This window comes from Danio rerio, chromosome 16 (assembly GCF_052040795.2).
Source record: "Danio rerio strain M-AB ecotype USA chromosome 16, GRCz13ab, whole genome shotgun sequence".
Classification (NCBI taxonomy): domain Eukaryota; kingdom Metazoa; phylum Chordata; class Actinopteri; order Cypriniformes; family Danionidae; genus Danio; species Danio rerio.
Window position 1 is genome coordinate 33,513,599 of NC_141036.1, and position 25,758 is coordinate 33,539,356.

Consider the following 25,758-nt stretch of genomic DNA (forward strand, 5'->3'; position numbering starts at 1 on the left):
CTTCAACACCAAGCAGAATCATGTTTTAGCTGTCACTTCAGCATGACTGAGGAAAGTTGAATGTTCTGACCAGTTTGTTATTTAAATCAATACTATTTAAATGTAATTAGGCTACACTTTTTTTTAAAAACTTTAACAGATTCATTTTTTCTAATGATATATAATTCATTTTCTAATGATATATAATGTAATAAATTTGTATTTTAAAAATAAGTATTTAATCTTTTTTTTTTTTCATTCTAAATCTTTTGGATCAAAAAACTTGGTTATGATGGCCATCCGACAAGCTAATACAGCAAAAAATAGTGCTTAAAATGTAATTAAAATGCAAACCTTATAATTAAACAGAAAATAAGGCGAATAACGGCAAGAAGGTCCACTTTAAAAAAAAAAAAAAAAACACACAAATTTTAACCAGGCTGGCTACATGATCTAAAAATGTATTTTCATTAACTAACATAAATAAACACTGCAATAAATGAATTGTTTATTGTTTGCTCACTTTATAAAAAATCTGTTATTTTACAATTAACAGCTAAAGGATGCTGAAAAAAGTAAAATAACAGCTGTTAAATTCTAGACATTTATAGTAAAATAACAGACGGTAAATTACAGAAATCTACCTGAAATTAAAATTTGATTTTATTTTGATTTTATTTTAAATGTTTGTAATATAACACCCTAGCTGGAAAAAACTGTAAAATAATGGATTTTTTTTTTTTACAGTGCATGCTTGTAAATGCATTTGCAAACGCAACTAATGCAACCTTATTGTAAGTGTTACCAGAATATTTTGACTGATAATCTGAACACAAGCAAACACAAACTATTAGATTTTAGCTTCGCCTGTCATTGCTTTAAATTGGAAAAAAAACTCAGAAGCCATCCTGTGGCCAATGGATTAAAGAAATGACTAGCAATCTTGCTCTGGAGAAGCTGACATACACTGTTAAAGGAAAATTATAGGGTTTTTATAAAATATGGACCCCCTTTCAACACTTTCCTAACCATGTAACATTTTCTATGTTTGAGCTTTCAAACCATTGTTTAGTGTGTTATTGTAAATGTTCAGATTCCAGCAACAATTAACAAATTAGTTTGACTAAAGCACACTGGAAAGCTGTAAAATGCAAGGTACAAAAATGTATTGAACATTGTTATTATTTATTTATTTTTTTATTTTGTACTGTTATTATTTGAATTTATGTAATTTATTTACATATGTATTTTCACTCTTTTAACAATTTGTCTTTTTATTTGTTTATTATTATTATTATTATTATTATTGAAGTTTTTATGCATTTGTTCTGTGTAAATATGTTTTGGAAAAAATGTTTTGACTGATAGAATTAAAAGTAATATTATTGACACAAAAGCATAACACCAGTGCTTAAAAGATAAAATTAAAATTTGCCTTTTTTTTATTGGTCAGATTTGAAGCAAATTGTAATGCTATAGTGCTTAAATAGTACAATAATAACTTTGATTATTAATTATCTAAACACATAGTTCCCAGTGATGGGTTGCAGCTGGAAGGGCATCTGCTGTGCAAAATATATGCTAGATAAGTTGGCGGTTCATTTCGCTGTGGCGATCCCTGATTAATAAAGGGACTAAGCCAAAAGGAAAATGAATGAATGAATGAACTAACCCTAAAGCATTAAGTGTTTGATAATCAAATAATTTTGCAGAAAATGAAAATATAAGACTGAAATAAATACCACTAAATTACAGAAACAAATTTGCTTAAATGTTCCAATCCCACTTCTAGCTCCAGATCCAGACTGAATCTCCACAAACTCAGTATCTGCTGCTGTTGTAAGGGCCAGTGAGTTGCACATCTCTTCACAGCGGAGAGCGGCGTGGCACAAAGAGTCAGGCTAATGAGGCTTGAGTGGCACTGGCACATACAAAACGCTTGGCATCTCTTGGCAAGCACAACCTTCTATCTCACTGCTCTCTCTCTCTCTCTGTATTTTTCTCTCATCATCGCCTTTGCTGGCTCTTTCCGCCAGGCCCATGGTTTCCTGGCAGCGATGCCCGTCTCTGTATGCCATCCTGGGAGGCGTCATATCCCCTCCAGAGAGCTGGCCCCTGTGGCTGATGGAGCCTTTGAGTCCAGAGAATGGGGGCATTGTGAGGGATTGTGGGTCATGGCCGGAGTAGGCGGCAGTTTGCTCATATACAGGCCCCTCACACACTCGCACGGGGCGCTTAGAACTGAGAGCCAAAGATAGACATCCAACCTCTCAGCCTTAAAAATGCCTCCTCAGGAAGTAGCTGTGTGAGAAAGTGTGTGAGAGGTGCATGGCAACACTGGAAGTATGCTCGCAAGTGTTTCTTTTGAGCCTTTAAAAAGCTCAGAAAGAAACAATTTCACGCCATTGTGCGACGGCGTGTTTGTGTATGTGATTTGGTGCCTGCATACATGCATTGACTGCATTCGTGTCTGTTAGAGAAAGCAGTTCATCACTGTTTCTTTGAAGGTGCAGTGGTTATACAGTATGTGATTTACATTTTAGTAATACATTTGGTAACACTTTCGTTTAATTACCAATTCACACTATTAACTAGTGGCTTATTACCTGCCTTTTATTAATATTTTGGCTGGTTATTAGTATTTACTAAGTACACTCAAAAATGATTACTGCTACTTGTTCAAACTACCTGTTTAAAATGAGCTGAAAAAACAGAATTCTTGTAATTTCTTTGGCCAGTTTCTTTGTTTTATATTCAGTCCACTTAAATTTGTAAACAGTTAAGTTAGCTTAAGCGCTTTTTGTTTGGAGAACATTAAGGACTTGTGTTGGTCCAACTACCTGGTTAGGGGATTCGTATTCCCAGCATGCTTTGTGTGGGATTTAAGAGAGGGAAATGTTGAAAATAAAAGTAATCTTAGGTGTTTAAAGTTAACTTGTTAATAGTTTAATCTTCCTTTAGTTTGAAGATTTAGAAGAGTTTCATGTAATGCTTTGAGTTTTGAGATTACCGCCTCGCAGAAGCACCCATGCTTTGGTGCAAATAACAAGCAAAAACAGTTTGTGAGCAATAACTGTCCTAAAATTAGTTCTTAGACCAGTCTCAATCCACTGTATACTGTATGTAACTCATAATCTAAACTTAAAAATGTCTCATGGTTCATTTAGGATAACTTCAAGAGACTCTGAAATGTACGACACATAGTCATACATAATATTATCTTGTTATGACCTTTAAGTTTCAGTGAAATAAAAATACAAATGTATTTAAACTTTTATTTAATGAAATCATGTTGGACCAACTGTGTTGCATTTAATTCTATAAATAGTTTTTTTAGTTGTTGCTAAACAGGTTGATTGAATGCAAATCCTGCTGTCAATTAAACTGAGTTCATTTAATGACTTATTTTTTTGAGTGCACATATTCTGCATGATCTTATTTCACACCCGATTGCTACCTTGATAACAGTTGTCATAGTTAATGGTTTAATAATAGTAAGAAAGAATTGCACCTAGTAAAAGAATGATATAAAACTTGTGGTCCCACTTTTTATGAGTACTTCAGGATGTGAAATGTTATGTGACATAAATCCATTTTAAAAATATGTTTGCTGCTTGTTCAAACTACTTACAGTGTTTAAAATGGGCTGAATAAGCAACATTTTGAGTTTTTTTAGGGACAGCTTACTTGTTTTATGTTCAGTCCACTTAAATTTGTATAAACATTTAAGTTAGCTGGGCGTAGTAGGTAGTGCTGTCGCCTCACAGCAAGAAGGTTGCTGGGTCACTGGTTCGAACCTCGGCTCAGTTGGCCTTTCTGTGTGGAGTTTGCATGTTCTCCCTGCCTTCGCGTGGGTTTCCTCCGGGTGCTCCGGTTTCCCCCACAGTCCAAACACATGTGGTACAGGTGAATTAGGTGGGCTAAATTGTCCGTAGTGTATGAGTGTGTGTGTGAATGTTTGTGTGGATGTTTCCCAGAGATGGGTTGCGGCTGGAAGGGCATCCGCTGCGTAAAAACTTGCTGGATAAGTTGGCGGTTCATTCTGCTGTGGCGACCCCGGATAAATAAAGGAACTAAGCCGACAAGAAAATGAATGAATTTAAGTTAGCTTAATTGATTTGTGTTAGGACTACATGAAGAAATTGTGTAAAACCAAGCATTTGTTACAGTGTATAGTTTGACAAAATATATACAGTATCTTGCAAATGCAATAAGCTCTTTTTAGATTTTCTAAAATATTATTATTTTAGACAAAACTAAATAGTCATGTTGTAAAAGTGAATGTGGTTTATCTCCTGAAAGTACAGAAAAAAAATAATTAAAGAAGAGCAAAGAAGATGAAGGTTGGGAAGGTTAATTTGAAGGTTATGGGTTCAGTTCCTAAGCAATGCAGGAACAAATAGAAATAAATAGGCCTGTACTATTAATGTGATGCAGAACTAATATAAATTTAAGTCAAAACCAAGATTCATGTTGTAAAATGTGATGTGGTGTAACTCCCAACTGCATAATAACAATTTATTTATTAATTTTTTTCTGTTTGCATATCACAACAGATTACACAGTTACAGAACAATAGACAAAGCAATCATTTTACACCCTATTCTCCCTCCCATCAACCTGTGCACTAAAAAAAAAAAAAAGAACAAAAAAGGGGTATATGTTTAAATCAGGTAAAGTCCATGTTTAGACCATGATAGTACCCCACTCCCTCAGTGCTTGTAGCAGACTAACAACATTTACATTGTACTTTAGGAGGCTATTAAAAGGTCTTCAGATATCTTCAAAAACATTTAGCCTCTTTTTGACAATGTATGTGATCTTTTCTATTGGCATATGTGACGCCATTTCTTTAATCCAATTTTGTTTTCTAGGTTCATTTATATTTTTTCAATTAATAGCAACAACAAGTTTAGCTTGTAAAATACACATTTCTATCAAACTGACCTCTTTGTTAAAGAGGGCTGGCAGGATATATACCCAGGATAAAAATCTTAGGGTCCAATAATAATTTGGTAATTGGTCAATGATTTCAATAATACCTTGGCAAAAAGGTTTCACTTTTACACATTTCCATAAACAGTGGTACAGTATACCTATTAGCTTTGCACTTTATGCAGGTATCTGGAATATTATCATAATTGTGCAACAAGTTACAATGACATTCATTAATAATCAAGCTCATCGTTCCATTTGCACTGCTAAAGTTATAGGTTTGAATTGGCAGAAAATGTAATTAACATTTATATTATATTTGTGCAGGATACTGTTTGTATTATAAGTATCTTAAATATATTAAAATACATAATAATCAAAAGAATAAAATAGTTTTCTTTATAAAATGTATAATTCAGATCGTTTAAGAGTCAAAATAGTTTCACGTGTTATTCTATAATTTTGGATGTTCATTGTACACGTGTGTTCCTGCCAGTTATTTAACAAAACAGACGTTTTCTGAAACGAGCAAAAGAAACCACTGCACAAGCATACATAATACTGTACTAACACAAACAGCAAGGAGAGTGTGTATGCATCTGTACACAGTGTTCAGCACAACATCTAATCATCGGTAGAGCTCAGTCAGAAATTACAGACAAACGAGCACCTGCTCTCTCTCAAAGCTCACTCGGCTCCACCTAGTGGACAGAGTAATTCTTACACTCGTTGAAAAAATCCATTGACTGCATTTTCACTGGTCGAACACACACACACACACACCAGCTCCCTGGTGGTTATAACTCTTCTCATTCTCTCAAATGTGTATAGAGCTCATTTCCCCACCGCTGGCAGCCCGGAGTGGCCGGAGGTGTTTTGGCACATCACGTATCCTTCCACAAGCGTAGGAGGAGAAAAATAGTACCAGTGTTTTTCTTTTTTCTTTTCAGTTTTTTGTTTCTCTCTGCTCATGCAGCCCATCCACGGACACCCCGCCTGATTAATATTCAGCCACCGGACTCGTTTCTCTCACCGTGCTGCACTAAGACAAAAGAGCATTGTGGAGACACCTCCTGTTTTAATTATGACGAGAAGGTGCGGAGGGGGTGTGAATGCTGCTGTGTGTGTGTGTGAGAGAGAGAGAGAGAGAGAGGAGACAGGGCGAATTCATTGATTTGTGTGCAAATGTGAGACTTGCTGGTGTGTAAGTCACTCTTTGTGCCGTTTGGTGTGTGTTTGATGATTTTTTGTATAGGGGTTTTGTTTCTGTGAAGGTGGTGTGTGCTTCCCTCTGTGTGTGTGTGTTGTGTGGTGCAGCTGCAAGTCTGTTGTGGCTTGTTGCCATCATGCAAATTGGCATCTGATAAAACAGCATTGAGTGAATTTGCTTAAGGGATGTAGAGGAAAGGAGTAAATAGGAGGGAATTAGTTCATGTTGCAAAACCTAAACAAGTCACATAGCGTTTCTCGCTCTCTGTCTTTTTTCTGCACATGCCTTATGAATCATCCTTCAATGAATAAACCAAAATCTTAGCTTCGTCTTTCTGCTTTTTCTTATGAAACTACATTTAATGCCAGGCATTGAGCTCTGATAATCTGCTATTGCATAAGCTCTTGATGGGGCAGAACAGTGATTTGACAATGTTAATGTCAGTTTAATGAGAGGTTCACCAAAAAAAGAAAAATTCACCCTTATTTTTTTCATTCCGTTCACTCATTTCATACAGCACAAACTGACATGTCAGCTGATGTTGTTTGTTTGCAACTAAGAGAGCAGACACGTGTCGTATTGTTCATCAAAATGGGAACATCTTGGATGCTGTAACCTTTATTAAATTTGTAAACAGAGTCAGCTCACGTTAATCGTCTGGAAACTCACTTGACTGTCATTAATTTAATTCAATTCATGTTAATTTCTATAGATTGTGTCAAAGCAGCTTAGCATAGACGTTCTAGTAAATTGAAACTGTGCCAGTCCAGTTTTCAGAGTTGAAGTTCAGTTCAGTGTGGTTTAATTTCACAGCTAAAAGTCCAAACACTGAAGAGCAAATCCATCAATGTGCAGCTCCACATGACCCAAACAAAGCAAACCAGTGGCAATTGGCGAGGAACAAACATCACCAATTGATGTTGTGAAGGAAACCAGGCTCAGTTGGGCACAACTATTTCTCCTTTGGCCAAACTTTTTGTGCAGTTGCAGTCTAGGCACAGGAGAACGCTGGACGTCCCACTGGTCACCTTTGAGCAAACAGGCTGGCCCATGGGATCAATGCGAAGACTCATTTGTCACTGTGGTCTTTGAGAAAATGTCACTGTGGTCTTATACTCTCTGCTCCTCCATGACCGCCACAGCATCAGCTCAGGATACAGCCTGGTCCAGGATTATGGATACCTTGGCATCATTTCTTCACAGGTCTTGCATCACATCATTGGTGCTGCAAAATCTAGAGACTTCAGAATGAGTAACCCTTGGTGGAAATAGGCAATAAAGAAAATAAGGGTTTATTCCCTAATGCACTCAGGGCTATGGGTTTAATATAATAATGTTGTAAATAATGTTCTGTTTCTAGTTCTGTTTTGACTTTAATGTATCATCAGGAGCCACAGTGCACAGGGGACTTTTTTGCATGTTATTCGCCACTTTTTCTTTTCATCTGAGGTTTAAATACTGCATTTTTAATGACATTTTAAGCGCTATTTTTTTCTGAATTAGCTTGTAGGGTGGTCATCATAACCACAATTGCTAATGTACCAAAACATTTCTTAATTATTCAAAATAAAAATGTATACTTATTATTTTTAAAATACAAATTTATTACATCATATATCATTAGAAAAAAGTAATCTGTTATTTTTTTATTATTAAAACTGTAGTCTATTGTTATTTGTTACTGACCAGCACATTCAACTTTCCTCTGTGTGAATTTGGCCATTTGAATAATAAAAAATAAAACATTATAATAATGTAGAGCTTTTTGAAAATTCACAGATAACAACAATAGCCTAATTATTACTAAAAATGAACTTTAATATGCTTCAGAATGACCTTTTAGTGCATTTTAGTCATTTTTTTCATTAAAGAATAAGGTCAAAGATTTAGAATAAAAGTTCTACTTGTGTGGAAAATTATTGATTTATTTTTTTATTGTTATTGTTGTCTCTTTTACTTTTCGTTAAACAGTTGTATTTGTATAGCTTAAGGTGATATAAAGCAAGTCGATGAAGCTGATGGAAATGCAAAGGCCTGAATGTCTAAAATGAACTTGAGCTCTGCAGCTAAACTTCCTGTGAGCAGAAAAGGCTTGAAACTGAACACAGAATATTTGCTGTGGAGAAGTCTTATGCTTTTAATGTTGTGCGGAGAATTCTTAGAAGATGAGGAAGTATGTTTGGGTGCGGCCGCCGGAACACTGGAGAATGATGGACAAGTGACGAATTCCACTAAACTCCACCTGTAAATATCAGCTGTGTATAAAAGCTGGAGTCAGGAAATGTAGAGTTGTTGCGCACCTCCTGAATGTAATTCTTGCATTGCATTGAGGATACCAAGAATTCTGTTTTTCGAATCATTAATTTGTACCTAATAATTACTAATATTTTGACATTGAAGAAAAGCCTCTCCTGATTTTTTTTCTATTGAACACGCATGGAATTGGTTGGAAATCTATATTTTTATAGACATTCAAATCTTTGTGTTGTGAATTTCACAACAATCTTTTCTTTAATTTTAAGTATTTTCCTTTTCTATATAAAAAAGAAGTTTAAAACTGTTTGGATTTAAAGCTTATAAGTCAGAAGGAAGAATAATAAGACAGAATATTGGTCCTGTCTTGTTTTTAAAAACATATTTCTGACATCAGTTAATAATATAAAATGAAAGTAAAGTCAAAGAGCAAACAAACGATCATCAAAAACTGCTCTTGACTAAGTAACTGCTCGGATAAGTAAAATATCGCAATCATATGTCAACGACCGCTCATTTTGTCTTGTCATGATTATGTCAAGACGTGGCCTATAGGAAACACACTTAATTTAGGCTTTAATAGTGACCCTCTCCAGCAGCAGAGCCAGTTAGAGCCCCTCCACTGTCACAGCACCAACTCAATTAAGACTCTATGACGGCTTCACCCCACTTGACCCACATTGACCTCTAACCTCCCAGTTCACGCCTCCCACAATCTCAAGCATGCATGTGGATGTGATTGGCCAAGGGGGGCATCATGAGGGGGTCGGTTAAGGGCTTTTTGTCCCCTCTGTGTCCAGCCACCCTCTTTCCCTAAAGAATGCTGTCAGCGCTTTTGTCGTGTTCCTTTGAATGTAATGAGCCCTGAGGGACGCCTTGCGAATGGAGAAATCCCTTAATCACCACACAAATATGAGTTAAAAGTCACTTTTGTGTGATTGAAGATATCCGGCTTGTTTTTTTTAATTATTATTTAAGCTGTGAAGGTTTTTTTTAATTCAGTTTTTGCTCTTAATGAGAAATTTCACCATTTGACACCCCCTAAGTTGGAATTTCTAGTCCTAACGGCTTTGTTGTTCATTTTGTTCTTGCTCCGCTCTCCACTTAATGAACCTCTTGAACTTTAGTGCCCTTGGCGGAAGCAGGTGTGAACATATTAGCCTGATTCTGTGTTCCATTCAGATCCAAACACCTTCACTCACCAAAGATTAAAACATGGGAAACTCACATAAGCACCAATTTCTGCTGACAGGAAACTTCCTGACCAGCACAGGCTTTGTTTAGAGCTCATAGTGTGTGATTTGAGCAGTCTTATTGTTCTGCGAACTGTGGAATCAAACAAAACCAAGCTATAATTCAAATGAACCTCTATACGGCCAAATTAACAATGAATTAACCTGACCAATAGTTAAACTCATTTCTGATTTGGTAGATACAGTTTAACTCATAAAAATAGAATAGAACAAAATGATTTGACTGAATGAACCTACAGTGAGGTGAAACTGGTTTTAAGGGTCTAATTTGAAATAAATGTATAAGATAACGACAGAAAATAGAACAGAATAGAATAATGAGTAGGGTTTAATATTCCTGAATGAACCTGACTACAGTACTTTACAGCAGTGACTCTCATTTTAATGGTCTGATAATTAAAAAAAAGACAGCAAAGCAACTATAGTCAGTTTATAGTTAAACTTATTTCTAATTTGGTAGATACAGTTTACCTATTTAAGAATAGAATAGAATAGAATAGAATAGAATAGAATAGAACAGAAAGATTTCACTGAGTGAAACTACAGTGAGGTGAAACTCATTTTAAGGGTTTAATTCAAAATAAATGTACAGTATAGGACAGGGATCATCAAACTTGTTTCTGGAGGTCCGGTGTCCTGCAGATTTTAGCTTCAACCCTAATCAAACACACCTGAACAAGCTGATCACGGTCTTAGGTACACTTGAAACACCTTAGGCAGGTCTGTTGGGGCAAGTTGGAGCTAAACCCTGCAGGGCACCGGACCTCCAGGAACGAGATTGGTGAACCCTGGTATAGGATAACGACAGAAAATAGAATAGTAGAATAGAATAGAATAGTATATTAAGTGGAGTTTAATATTCATGAATGAACCTGACTAAATTACTTTACAGTAGTGACTCATTTTAATGTACAGCTACAGTCAGTTAATAGTTTGGCACATTTCTACTTAGGTAGATACAGTATAATTAATTGAGAATAGAATAGAATAGAATAGAATAAAATGGAACAGAATAGAGTAAAATAGATTTGACTGAATGAACCTACAGTGCGGTGAAACTCGTTTAAAGGGTCTAAATCTAAATAAACTTATAAAATAACAACAGAAAATAAAATAGAATAAAACAGTTATTTATGAATGACTAGAGTTTTACAGCAGTGACTCATTTTAATGGTTTGTTAGGAAGATGTTAAGATAGCAATACAACTATAGTCAGCTAATAGTTCAGCTCATTTCTGATTTGGTAGATACAGTATAAGTAGAACAGAATAGAAGGGAATAGAATAGAAGAGATTTGACTGAATGAACCTACAGTGAGGTGAAACTTGATTTAAGTCTAATTCAGAATAAACATATTAATGACAGAAAATAGAATAATATAGAATAGAATAAAAGAGAATAGTATAAGTGGAGTTTAACAGTCATGAATTAACTTGACTACATAACTTTAGAGCAGTGACTCACATTTTATTGGTCTGATTAACCGAAATAAGTTACGATAGCAATAGAACTATAATCAGTTAATGGTTAAACTCATTTTAATTTGGTACAGTATAACTAATCAAGAATAGAACAGAAAAGAACAGAACATAATGATTTGACTGAATGAACAGTGAGGTGAAATTTGTTTTAAGGGTCTAAATCAAAATAAATGTATTGGTTAATGACAGATTGATATGGGAAAGAATAGAAAAGAATAAAATAGAATAAGTGGAGTTTAATATTCACGAATGAACCTGATTACAACAGTGAATCTCATTTTAATGGTTTGATGAATAGAAATAACTTAAGAATTTACAACTATAGTCATTTAATAGTTACGCTCATTGATGGATACAGTATAATTAATTAAGAATAGAATAGATAAGAATGATTTGAGACCACAGGTTAATAATACTGATATTACTGAAACTACAGTGAGGTAAAACTCATTTTGGTCTAATTCGAAATAAAGGCATAGGATAATGACAGAAAATAGAACAGTAAAGAGCAGAATAGAATAAATAGTGGAGTTTAATTTTCATGAATGAATCTGTCTCCGATACTTTACAGCAGTGTCTCTCATTTTAATGGTTTAGTTACAGGTTTAAGTCACAAATCACAGGTTTAATACGTTTAAATGAACCTGACAAGAGTTAACTACACTAATCAAACTATCAAATTAAGAGTCTGATGTGGTAGAAAAATTTCATTTAGAATAGAAATGGAATAGAATCTAAGTGACTACAACTGAACAGTAATTTGCACATGTATATATACAATTTAGGCAGAAATATCTCAAGAATAGATCCGTGAATAGAATAGAATAGAATAGAATAGAATAGAATAGAATAGAATAGAATAGAATAGAATAGAATAGAATAACAAACACAGGTTGATAACAACTGAACTCTTTTTGAGTTGAATGAATTCTAAGTTACTGGATGAACTGGCATACCCTCAGTTAGCCAAAGTTCTGTATAGTCTTCAAAGAACCGTCAACTAAATATATGCAAGGTGGTGTCATTGTATTTGTAATCCACTAGCTCTCTGTCTATTTTCCTCGTTGTGCTGTTTGTGTGAGCACTGATCAGAGGGAGGCCTGTGGTTGAAAGGGACCATGGCCCCTGAGCACAGCCTGCCTGTAATCCTGTTAATGTGAGCTAAAGAGAGGCACTCTCCTCATACAGACAGCCTTTCAGAGCCACACACTCCCACTGACCCACTTAGACACATTCTTACAGCGCAAAACTCAACTCGCAGAGGAACTGGTTCTTCAGCCAGGTGTTTCGATAGAAGATAAACTTGAAATAAACTTTGAGACAGTTCCCGTAATGTTAACGCATGGTTTCCATTTAATCATTTATGTGGGAAAACTGATTACTGATGTTGAATATTTTAAGGCAAGAGAGTGCAGGTGAATAAAAAACAGTTATCACCATACTTCCAATGGAATTGCAAATATTTGTTACAAGTTTTCTCAAATGTAATGTTAAATAGGCAACAGAGTAACTGTGTAATGAAATATGCACTGATTTCAAATTCTGTAACATCTGAAAACTAGATGAAGTCTGGTTCATTTTGTAATTAATTTCTTAACTTATTAGAATCAAAGGTTTGCTTTTTACAGAGGTGATTTCAGGATATTTTTCAGCACATAATTCAGAAAATACAAATATAGCCAGAGAAAAGTTCTACATTTCTTCAGTTTTATAAATATAAATTGTTTATAATCTTGTAAACTATGAGCATGTCCTTCTAAAAAGAATCTTCAGAATACAGATACAAATAAAACTATAAAATGTGAAACAGTAAGTTTTGCTGAAGTGGAAATCTATGGCCCTAGTACTGGGTTGCAGCTGGAAGGGCATCCGCTAAGTAAAACTTATGCTGGAATAGTTAGCGGTTCATTCCACTGTAGTGACCCCTGATAAATAAGAGACTCAGCCGAAGAAAATTTAATGAATGACTGAAATCTATTGCACAGTCCAAATGAAAACAGCCGTTAGGAATATACTGTATATTACAGTTAAAATCTACAGACAAAAACTGATAAAGGGTGATAAATGAAACTCGGAAGTGTATATTGTGAAATTTTTCTTTACCTTTGACTAAAAAGAAACACTTTTCTAAAAAGAAATGGCTACAATATTACAAATGACAGGTGTTTAAAGCAATGTTTCGCCAAAAAGATTTAGCTTTTGTTTAAAAAGTAACATAATAATCTTTTTAATAATCCGTTAAACTCTTTTTTGCTTTACTAAATATTGTTGAAAGCTATTCACTAAACAATGGATAAATAATACAAATAAAATGATCGATTAATAAAATATAGAAAAACACCAATAATCAATCAATATCTAGCTACCACGTGGACTTCACTGTTCAGCAGTTCCATTTTGAAACCTTTAAGGCTCCATTTCAAACAAAACACACAAACAAATCAAGTATGTAAATACCCTATTACGTGCGGTTAGCATTCTTCATTTTTGGTGATTATAAAGCGCAATTAAGCACTTCAGCGTTAACGCCTATTCAGATCGCAGCTGTCCACCTGTCTGAGGCCTGGGAAAAGACCTTGGCGCTGGTTCACGCGCGCCGCGCCGCCGCCTCTGGAAAACACGCGCTGCGCCAATGAAAAGGGGCGTCGAGCTGTTCCTCGCACAGCCCGCGAGCTCCAGGCGCTCCTAATAACGTGCTATCAAAATAAGACCCCCACTTTCTCTTCTCCGTTTGATCCCAGAAAGTGAAACTGTGCTAATTACGCGACGGAGACCATCTGGACTCTTCGTTAACCCTTTCCGCGGTGATTGTATGAGCGCCATTAAGTATTCTTGAATTAAACGGTGCTTTCAGAGGGAATCAGCGTGATTTGACGTCGTTGTTCGTGGTCATGATGAATGTACGTTGCTCTCCCACAGATACGAGAAATTGACAAAATAATTACCATAATAAATAAATTGTAGGCCTATATATTTTTTTGAACAATTTATTTAAATGTTATTCCATACAGAAATTGTCGTTCAAGCACAGGTTATACTGGGTCCAAATACAGCCTTCTTTAATTCCCCGTAAAACAGATAAACATGTAACTATGTACATTTAATGTACATCGTTTAATCACACCCCTCCCAATCCAAAACTAACATATTTCCACTTAAAACGTGTTCATAAATGCATTATATTCACAGTGTGTGTTTGTGTGTGAGATCCAAAAACACTGAGATAAAATGTGACTGTAGAAATTGTTAAAATATTCTCACTTTTTTTTTTATATTGAGCACAAAAATATTCCGACCGTTTGGAAATCTTCAGCTCTTATTTCTTTAAGAATACCAGTCCTTTTGTATACAGTAAGTAGCACTTCTTATGTGTATTGGCACTTCACGTTAAATTGCACCCAAAAATGAAAATGTATTTACTCAAAGCTAAGGGATTATAGACTTTTATGAGTGTCTTTTTTCTGTTGAACACAAAATAATATCTTAAAGAATGCTGAAAACCCGCAACCAGTGACATCCATAGCCTATAGGGAAAAAAACAGATCTCAATGGTCACAGCTTTCTTCAAAATATCTTCTTTGTGTTCAACAGTAGAAAAAGCCCAACAGGTTTGGAAGAAGTGAAAGGAGAGTAATTGATGAAAATGTTTGGGTGAACTATCCCTTTAATGCCTCCTTTTTTGTATGAACAAAATGCGTCTGCTAAATGACTAAATGTAACAGGTTCCTATATTCCACATTCATTCTAAGTGACACGAATACAAAACATTTCTGCATACATTCTCCCTGCCTGCAACTATATTCAAAAGATGCTTTCTGTATTTAAGCTGTATTTCGCCATTTACACAAATATCAGCTTGACCAGTTGCAGCTCTGCGCCACCATCTTGTGGTGTTAAAAGGAAACGCAGGTCCGTTTAAAAATAGTCCTTGTAAAAAATTTACATCAAATCCAACCCCGTAGGGTTGGTTCTTTGTTCTCAAAATTGTGACTTTTTTTTTTTTTTTTTTTGCAGTTTTCACCTCATTTTCTATTTAATTGTGAGGATTAAATACTCCATTTAGTGACATTTTAAGCACTAATTTTAGCTGAATTAGCTTGTTGGGATGATCAATTTTTGATGTACCGAAAATATGAAAAAACAAAGAAAAAACAACAACTTATTTTTAAAATACAAAGTCACTACATCATAAATCATTACACTGTAAAACCCAACAGTCAACTTTATAAAAATGAAATAAGTGTAGCTAAATCAAAATTAACTGAAAGTTAATTCTACTCATTTGAAAAGAGTTTGAACTCTTTTGAAGGTAACAAGTTAATTAAATACCTCATTACTTCAACCTAAATGGATTAAGTTCACAGTACCATATAGGTTTGTTTTTTTAACTCAAATACTTTGTAGAAATTGGTTTCCTCAAATGGTTTGAGTTGCCTTAACTTATTGGGTTTTACAGTACTTATATGGTTTGAGTTCTCTTATTTCACTAGGTTTTACTGTGCTCAAATTGAATTGTTTACTAAAATGGATCACAGTACTCATTAGGATTAGTTTTTGAACTTAAATGGTTGGTTGCAATCGGTTTCCTCAAATGGTTTGAGTTACTTTAACTTTTTGGGTTTTACAGTGTAGAAACAAAATTAGCCTGTTGTCATTTATTAGGCAAATAATAACCTGGCCAGCACATTCAGCTTTCAGTCAGTAAATAAAAAACAATTAAAGCATAATGTAGAGCTTCACGGTTTTTTTCTAGCCTGCCTTAAAAGTTTAAAAATTAATGGATAACAACAGCCTAATTAGTATTAAAATTGACTTTGATATGGGCCGCTTTTGGTGCTCTGGATCTTTTCATTGGTCATTTATTTTCTTCCAAGAATAAGGTCCAAGATTTAGAATAAAAGTTAGGCTACTTGTAAAATTAAACAAGAGTAGGTCAATGGTGAAAGTTGACTTCACTTATGTCATTCTGTGTGGCCTTAAAAACTTTGCTGGGTTACAGTATTTCCACAATTTATGATGACAAAGCAGCCAAAATAGAACAAATGAGAAAATAGTGGCAAAACTTCTGGACCAATGGCACACTTTGCATCTTTGTCAGTGGGGGGTGGACCTTTTGAACCCCCCTGGCTATTGGCCTGAAACCTTATTGATAATAATAGTTGCGGTTTTATTTGAAAAGCACCATGAGTAGCACCTGCACAGAATTTCACGAGTGACAGAACTTTATGCATTTATACTAAATAAAGATTTAGATTCCAGTTCAAACTACTTACTTAAAATAAGCTGAAAAAAATGTTGAGTTCTTCTTTTGGGGACAACCTAATTGCTTTATGTTCAATCCACTTAAAATGGTGAAGTTAACTTGATCGATTTGTGTGTGGAACCCTGCATTTTTTATAGTGTATGAAGTAAAACACATGACGTAATGAGCAAATGCAAACAGGTCAGAAAGCAGGTCATTTAGCTGTTGAGTTTCTCCACCTCGTTTTGCGTGCTCACTTCGTTTAGCTCATGGTGATCTTCCTCCTCACCTGGCACCTGAAATAGACAACACTGTTATGAGTGCTGTTCAACACACAAACTGGCTCTATGTGTTTATAAACTGCCTAACTTGTTGTCAGACATTTGCAATGACATTCACTGCTCCACATAAGACAACACATTGCCATCTTTGAATCAGACTTGCTCAATAAAATGACCAAACAATGTGATATTGAAAAACACTTCACCTCCCAGTAGACTGCATCCTCAAAGCACTGCGTGTCTGGAGGAGTACCATAGATCGGCAGCTTCAGTAAAAAGCCTGGAGAGGAAACAAAAAACACTATCTTACCTTGCATTGTTTAGAATTGTATTTCATTTGTCTAATTTACAGTGTCAAGTTCATGAACCTTTAACTGCCTGCTCTACCAAATGGTTGACCATGTGTTGGCTGTTTTAAATAATGACTGTTAAAATATTTTACGCTGTGGCAACCCCAGATTAATAAAGGGACTAAGCCGATAAGAAAATGAATTAATGAATGTGTGAATGTATTAATTCCTGTACTTTTATCATAAACCTATACCACTTGGAAGAGGTTGGTATTTTAGAAATTATGGGATGTGAAAAAATGCATTGAGTGTGTTAATTAGCAACATCAGGAGTGAAGAAATGCAATCCAAACATTTTTTTCTTACTAGGGCAGTTAAAGGGATAAGCATGCACTTAAGAGTTGATTCAACCCGAAATATAAATTCTGTCATTATTTGTTTATTCTTGTGTTCATTCCAAAGCCATAAAATGTTTTTGTTGATTCAAGATGTTAAGAAAGAAAGAAATGTACATCCAGGTGTTTATGTAATGAACATGTTTTGATTTAAGCCTTTATTCACACGGAAGCATTGATTAGAACCAAAGTGGTATGGTTTGGTGGATCAGGCAGATATAGTTGAATTTCTGTTTGTCCGCTCATCAGTTATTGGGTGTGAATGAAAAACAAAATTAAATCTGTTCCTTTTTCTTCAAAAGACTTAATTAAACTGCTTAATTCCTATAGATTTGATTACAGTCTTATGGCTTTTATTTGATAGGGTCAGATGATGGCAGAATTGGAATTTTGTGGTGAACTGACCCTTTAACTAAAGCTGGAATAATACAATTACAAATGTAAACTTTGATATATAAAAAAGGCAAAATTATTAGTACTTTAGGGAAGTTTTAATTGTTTTGAAAATATATTTCCCAAGTGCCGTTTAACAGAGCATATTTTCTTTTATTTTAATTTTAATTGTTAACTAACTTATACTATATAACAAACTAATAACTCATTTCTTTTGTCTTTGTTCTTGACAGTACATAACATTTTACTATTTTTTTGTAATTTTGCAAGATATTAGTATTCAGCCTAAAGTGCGATTTAAAAGCTTAAGTAAGTTAATTAGGTTAATTGGCAAAATCAAACAAAATAAAATATAAGAAAAAAAAAATTAGGAGACTAATAACATTTTATTAAATAATAAATTGAAACACTGAAAAGATATAAGACTTTCTCCAAAATATTAAATGTTAGAAAACATTAGAATATATATATATATATATATATATATATATATATATATATATATATATATATATATATATATACATATATATATATATATATATACATATATATATATATATATATATATATATATATATATATATATATATATATATATATATTGTGTATAATACTATAATATTATAGGAAAAAATGGTTAACCTCAGTTAAAGTTAGCTACAAGTTAAACCTTGAATCATACATTCTGCACATTCAGAAATTATTTTAAAATGAATAGATTTACCTGTAACAGATCAAATTACTTGCTGTTTTGCAAATATAAAACATTACTGACCCCTTTTCCAGTGTGTGGCACAACACATTCACTGAGAGTCTCAACTTTAAGAATGTTCTGTGTATTTAAATTTGTCCTTGATGCTCACAGATATAAATATGTGCATTTCATCATATTTGAATCATGATTTAAATAGCATTGTGCACTAAATTTGGTCACCTTTACTCCGATAAGATCAAATACAAAGATCAAATCAATCTTACACCCACCTGTAATCAAACCACCGATCAGAGCTATTCCCAGTGTAACAGCCAAGGAAATGGCCTGAAAGCCACCCTTTGTTTGAGCGCTCCATTGAGAATTATCAGCAGCTTCAAGGAAAACTTTGTCCAGTCTGTGTAAATTGGGAGACACAGGCTAAAAACGTATCTGTTCTCACAGAATGCACTATGTTCAGCCATGAGGAAACAAAATTAATCTTCTTAAGATAAACCAATAATCCTTATACATCCAAAAACATGATATATATATATATATATATATATATATATATATATATATATATATATATATATATATATATATATATATATATATATATATATATATATATATATATTATACCCTTTTTTTTTTTACCTCCGGCACATCTTTTATTCAACACATCTTTTATTCAAGAAATCTTTTATATTAATTTAATATAATATAAAATAATAAAAATAATAATATAATATAATATAATATAATATAATATAATATAATATAATATAATATAATATAATATAATGCAAAAAAAAAAACACTTAAACACCACAATGTAACTCCAAATGTTCCTATTTTTTTGAGCAGTATTTATAACATGAACTCAATAGTTATCACTATACTGCTGATTGAACATTTATATGATCAATTTTCTAAAATGTTGTTTAATTACTCAAACAAGGCAGTATTTAAATTAAGCATGGTCTATTTAACATGAATATACATTTTTAATACTGACTTACCCATTTCCATACACATCCCTGGATGCCAAGGCAGCAGTGACAGCACCCACTATAGCTCCCAGTATTCCTGGCATTCCATGCAGGTTATGAATACCACAAGTGTCCTGAATCTTCAGTTTTGACTCCATAAATGGCTAAATGAGCACAAAACAGAAAAATGACACCCAGGCATTTTGCTGAAGTTTACAATTTTGCATCAGAGAAAAGTGCACTTCTAACCGTAAGATATTTGTATCCTAGAACTGAAATAGTTCCAGCTAGGAATCCTACAATCATGGAGCCAAACGGAGTCAGCATCATCTCTCCAGCCGTACCCACTGCAACACCGCCAGCCAGTGCGGCATTCTGGATGTGCACCTGAAAAACACAGTCAGTTATGAGAGTCTGTAATGTACTTGCTAACTAACAAAATGAAATATATTTATATACAGTTGAAGTCAGAATTATTAGCCCCCCTTTAAATTTTTTTTTCTTTTTTAAATATTTCCCAAATGATGTTTAACAGAGCAAGGACATTTTCACGGTATGTCTGATAATATTTTTTCTTCTAGTGAAAGTTTTTTTTGTTTTATTTCGGCTAGAATAAAATCAGTTTTTCATTTTTTTAAAACCATTTTAAGGTCAATATTATTAGCCTTTTTAAGCTATATTTTTTTCGACTGACTAGGGAACAAAATATCGTTATACAATAACTTGTCTAATTACCCTAACCTGCCTAGTTAACCTAATTACCCAATTAATCCTTTAAATGTCACTTTAACCTGTATAGAAGTGTCATGAAAAACATCTAGTAAAGTATTATTTACTGTCTGCACAGCAAAGATAAAAGAAATCAGTTATTAGAAAGTTGTTGAAAATTGTAAAATTGTACATTCTTGTTTTTTTTGGGAGTATGTTGTTGTATGGTGTTGTATTTTGCACTGCCTGGAGCCAGCACCTAAGCTTTTCACTCATCATAGTACACGTGCTGCTGACAATAAAAGTGATTTTGATTTGATTTGAAATGAGTTATTAAAGCTATTATGTTTAAAAATGTGTTGGAAAAAAATCTTCTCTCCGTTAAACAGAAATTGGGGAAAAAATAAACAGGGGGGCTTAATTTATTTTTTATTTTGTGACCTCTTTTTACTGTTTGTATTTTATAATATATAAAACCTGCAGATTAAAAAATCCTGTACTTTAACTAATATTTAAGGTTGTTGCCAGTGGTGTAAAGTAACAAATTACAAGTACTCGAATAACTGTAACTGAGTAGTTTTTATCAGGAATTGCAATTTACTAAGTTGTTTTGTGCACTTATACTTTCCCTTGAGTTCATTTTTAGTGCTTTATTGGTACTTATACCTTTATTCGACTATTTCCCTTCAGCCTGCTGTCACTACTTTTTTTTGTAGTCTCTGGGGATTGGCTAAAATAGATTAATCAGTCCTGTGATTCTTGTCTAATCACATAGCACATAGAAAGTAATTTGCATCATACTGAACAACCTGAGTCAAGACATTAGCGCTTTATAAATGCAACAAACCATTTGGAAGCATTAAAGCTGTGCAAGAACATGTCTAAAATCTCTGTCTAAAAATGATAAAGAGATTCTATTGACTGCATGTTACTGATGAGAAGATTAATATTTGCTGCATTAGAACTGAAATCACCAAATGCAATATCAAAAGCGAACACAAGAGGGCGCTCACCATGTCCAGTTTGCCCTCTGGATTGACTAGAGAAGAGAACCCGAATGTCGCTAGTGTGCAGGCAGCCAGAGAGTAGTAAGTGTTCGCGGCAGTTCTGTGTTGTGGGTCCCCGTACTGCGTAATGGCTGAGTTGAAGCTGGGCCAGAACATCCACAGAAAGATAGTACCTGAGCAGAAATTAAACGTTAGTGAGTTCTGAATGGCAAAATGCCAGATTAAACTTTTCCAGTGATTCACCGATCATGGCGAAGAGGTCAGAGTGGTAGACGGATGAGTTTTTGTGTTTGCTCTTGTCCAGGTTTGGTCTGTGCAGGATACGGGTCACCATTAGGCCAAAGTATGCACCAAATGTATGAATAGTCATGGATCCTCCAGCATCATTGGCCTGTAAACACAGTCAAATTTAAATCTGTTACTATAATATGGGTAAATGTTAGAATATTTACAGGCATATGGTTTTAAAACACCTTTTACATACTGCAGCTCATGTATCTTGATATTATTGTGGATATGTAATTTAAATAAAAAGTAAATATAAATAGGAAATATAAATAATCTAGTAGAACATGTTTTGTTTTAGGAAGTGTTTTTAAGTGGAGTTGTTACTACAGTATATTTGATATGCGCATCGACTTTTGGTAAAACCAGATAATACATGTCAGACATTTTTGAAGGCGAGTATTTATATTAAGGGTGTGCAATAGTTATCCTTTACGGTCATATAATAAAAGTTGTTATAACCTTCTAAGGCTTGAGTGTCCACATACCTGGACAGCACATTTTAGCTCTTAAGGGGCTATTTAAAATACTATGAATGTTTTATATTTTGTTTCAGACATACAGTTTCACCATGCAACTGTTTTGCAGCATATGAAATGTCCCAAACACTATTTTTAACTGTCTAAAATAACATATATGGACATCATTTTCTCTAAAAGTACATCATATCAAAAGATGATACTTAGATTTTTATTCTAATTAGGTTCCCATAAGCCCAAATAGCAGAGAAATAAAAAAATGCATTTAAAAAAACACCATGGGCTTTAAGAGGGTAATGGCACGCTAGCTGTTTTAAATGATTCAATCATGTATTATATTACATCATTATTTCATTATTATGCATGTGTGCAACCATTAACAATATACCAAGCTATAACTTTAATTTTTGCACATCCCTATGAAACTTAAATGTTAGATTTTAAATGTAAAATGTTAGGAAAATGAAGCTGTTAATCCTGCTAAAATTTAATGATTTTGCAGATCAGACAGATTGTGTCTCTATACTCACCCCAAGGATGGAAAGCAGGATGTACTCATTAACAGCAAACAATGTCACCTCCAAAATAGCCATCACAAGAAGCTGCACAGGACTGGTCTTCCCCAAAACCGCGCCAAAAGAGATCAACACAGCACCAGTACAGAAGTCTGCGTTTATCATGCTGCGAGAAAAACATATTGATTCAGAGTCATTATAAATACAGTGAACATGTCTGTGTGTTAGGAAGTCATAATTTGCCATATCCGCTAGAGGGCGCCGTGCTTTACTGTAATCCAACTGACATGAGCTCATAGTGTAGTGGAGAATGCTGTTTTTAGTGTCAAAACATGCTACAACCAGTGTTAGGGGAAGTTACTCTAGAAAGTAACGCATTACAATGTTGATTCACTCCCCAAAAAAGTAACTAGTTGCATTAGTTAGTTACTCTTTATAGTAAGTAATGTTACATTTCTTTTGTATTTTTCTCTTCTTTTTGTAAAAAGAGAAGTTAACAACACACTGTTAAACCCTTCATTTACCTTTAAAAAAAAAATAAAAAATGAATGTAAGATAATGTTATCTGCTGAGAAGTTTCTGACCCCAGAGCTATGGCGTATATACAGATTAATGACAGTTTAAAGCAGTGTGTTTGCTACTTTTGTACTTTTTGTCTTTTTTTACAAGAAGTACAATTCCTATGCATTCAGATAATCATCTTTTCCTTTTCTTCAATCTGCTCAAAATCATGAGAATATTTCCATTGCAGAATTGTAAGGCTCTGCCATCTTCATTTTTGTCTGTTTCTGCATTCTCTCATTGTGTGTGAAATTTGACTACATTAATTTTAATTCAACAATTAAAAAAAAAGCAAATTAACTAAACTAAAAAGTAACTTGCATTGCATTTTTTTAAAAAGTAAAGCAAATATTATTATTTAATTTTTAAAAGTAATGCGCTACTTTACTCGTTACTTAAAAAAGTATTATTTTTATGTAACTCACGTTGTAATGCGTTACCCCCAACACTGGCTACAACAGCAGCAAGAAGCAGTCGATCAAATTTATGCCTGAGTATTCTGAACTTCTTATATTGAAGTACTGTATTTGAGTATCTGAGTCTTCTGTTTTTCCCATTATTAAAACGTACAATTAGTTCTTTGACTGTTGCCATTCTTGGCCAAATTAAAAATGCAAATCCTTAGTTTCTGATTCTTTATCAGAGCACTTATTACTCTTTAGTGATTCTCATATACCTGGCAAAATTATCTATCTCCTTTTCCTCTCCCCTTTCATTATGTTCTAACCCTGACAAGACTTCTTATGATACAGCAAGATTTCATGGTCATTTTCTAACAGATTGTGTGCTTTCTTATGGGAACACACAGACTTAAATGCATTCTATTCATGCTCTATCCTCAAAAATGAGCTTTATACAGATTTCTATGAATCTATCACTACATACATACATGAAAATAAAACATAGAGAAAAGGATTTTCTTCCATTAAAGCAGTAATTGTGCAGTCATTAAGATTTTACCTTGTCACGCCAACGTGGATCTTGCCATGGTGCATGCCATGGAAAAACCCCTGCATAAGTGTTGCCCACTGAAGGGAAAAGGCTGCGATGAGAAAGTTAAATCCCATGCTACTGAATCCATAACGCTGCAGAAATGTCATCAGGAACCCGAAGCCCACAAAGATCATCACATGAACATCCTGAAAGCCTAAAACAAAAACAGTCAGTTAGTTGTTTCACATAATTTTTTTACTGCCCATCTCATACTGTAATATTTTTAATAATATCAAAGTAGTCCCAAGAAGTAATGAGTAGTCTCTGATATATGTGTGGATACATATGGAAAAATATGATTTTTAGAGGGCGGCAAGGGGGCTCATTGGTGAGCAATGTGATCCATGGGTGTTTTCCTGTACTGGGTTGCAGCTGGAAGGGCGTAAAACATATGCCAGAATAGTTGGCAGTTTGTTCTGCTGTGGTGACCCCATATAAATAATGAACTAAGCCATCGAAAAAGGAATGAATGATTTTAAAAACGATGACTTTGATATTTAGCGACACCCCTCATTAGTTAGACCAATTTTACACTATGGGTATGCTGAACCCAATATTAACCCATGTGTTCTTCTCTGTAGAGCCATTCATTCACCCATTTCACTTCTTTTGACACAATTACACTGTTGCCAAGCAACTGGCCATTGACCCAGGCATCAATGAAGATGGCACAGCCCCTGTGGGCAAACTGTCCCAAATACTTCTCACACTCACTCCTCTTTGGCAGCCCATTAATAAGCCTATGAGCTCCATGTCTAAGTAAAGTTTGCAACAAGACTCAAAAGTTCTCTCACAAAATTTACTTGCAAACACGTTTTACCTAAACATTTCTGTAAATATATAAATGAGGTCAATTTTACTACTTTGGACTCTTTTTCATTCAGAACACTAAATGTTTTATAATGGCATGGCCATTATGAAAGTTGGTATGTTGTGATTTATGCAACTCATGTAGGTGTGTCCAGGGCTTGCAGCACAGGTGCATCATGCAGTACAGTAAATATAATTAAGTAGTTTAGTGTGTCAGTGAAGGTAGTTTTTGTGCAAACTACAAGGATTAAAGGATGAGACAGTCTTAGTAAAGGTGTATGGGAAATCTGACACTGCAGAAATTTGACACGTGCACAAATCAACTAATAGATCAAGTTTTTGAAGAAATCAAATGCTAAGAAAGGTAAACAAGCTTCACTTAAACCAGTCAAACCACACAACAAAAAAAGAAGAACAGTTCAGATAATATAAGGCCAATGTTCATCAGCAGTTCAACCAATCAATCACATTCCTTTGTTATCAAGTTAAAAGTAATGACATCTGTTCCTACTTGCAACCTTTGTTATTAATTCACTTCACTCTATAACATACTTATACAAGTTCTTTTTAGTAAGTAAATAAAAGTTCTTCACCTCTCGAATTCAACTGTCACTTACTGGGATAGCGATAGTAGAACTCATTCGTGGCAGGATCAGTAGAATTGTTTTTATTCCACTTCTTGGCATCGGTATCATCGTTGTACTCCACCAGTACTCCAAAGAGAATGATGAGGATGACTTCCAAAATGATGCATATGAGCGGCAGGCGAAGCCTCAAGTTAGTTGACTCAGCCATGGCACTCTCCTTTGCTCACTCTCGATCCCCTTCCCTTGTTCTGGAGCAGGGCACAGGCTCTGTTGGGTCTGGAGGCAAGAGTGCAAGAGAACATCAGCTGACACAAGTCTTCTTATTGTTAGTTTGGCCACTTGATGAGCTTAGTAACGCCCACCTGCTCTCTGCACTTCTGGGCTCCTCCTTTTTTGCTCGTGAGGTGTG

General features: G+C 34.4%; 1 protein-coding gene across 1 annotated transcript; it reads right to left on the reverse strand.

Annotated features, from left to right (window-relative positions):
* Positions 1 to 14,090: 14,090 nt before the first annotated feature.
* On the reverse strand, positions 14,091 to 25,645 carry rhbg (Rh family B glycoprotein). The gene is given in 10 exon segments (NM_200071.3): positions 14,091 to 16,649; positions 16,841 to 16,914; positions 18,700 to 18,824; positions 19,435 to 19,568; positions 19,654 to 19,791; positions 21,126 to 21,292; positions 21,363 to 21,510; positions 22,414 to 22,564; positions 23,920 to 24,106; positions 25,380 to 25,645. Coding segments are annotated over 10 exon segments (1,380 nt in total). The 5' UTR covers positions 25,558 to 25,645; the 3' UTR covers positions 14,091 to 16,571.
* Positions 25,646 to 25,758: the final 113 nt, after the last annotated feature.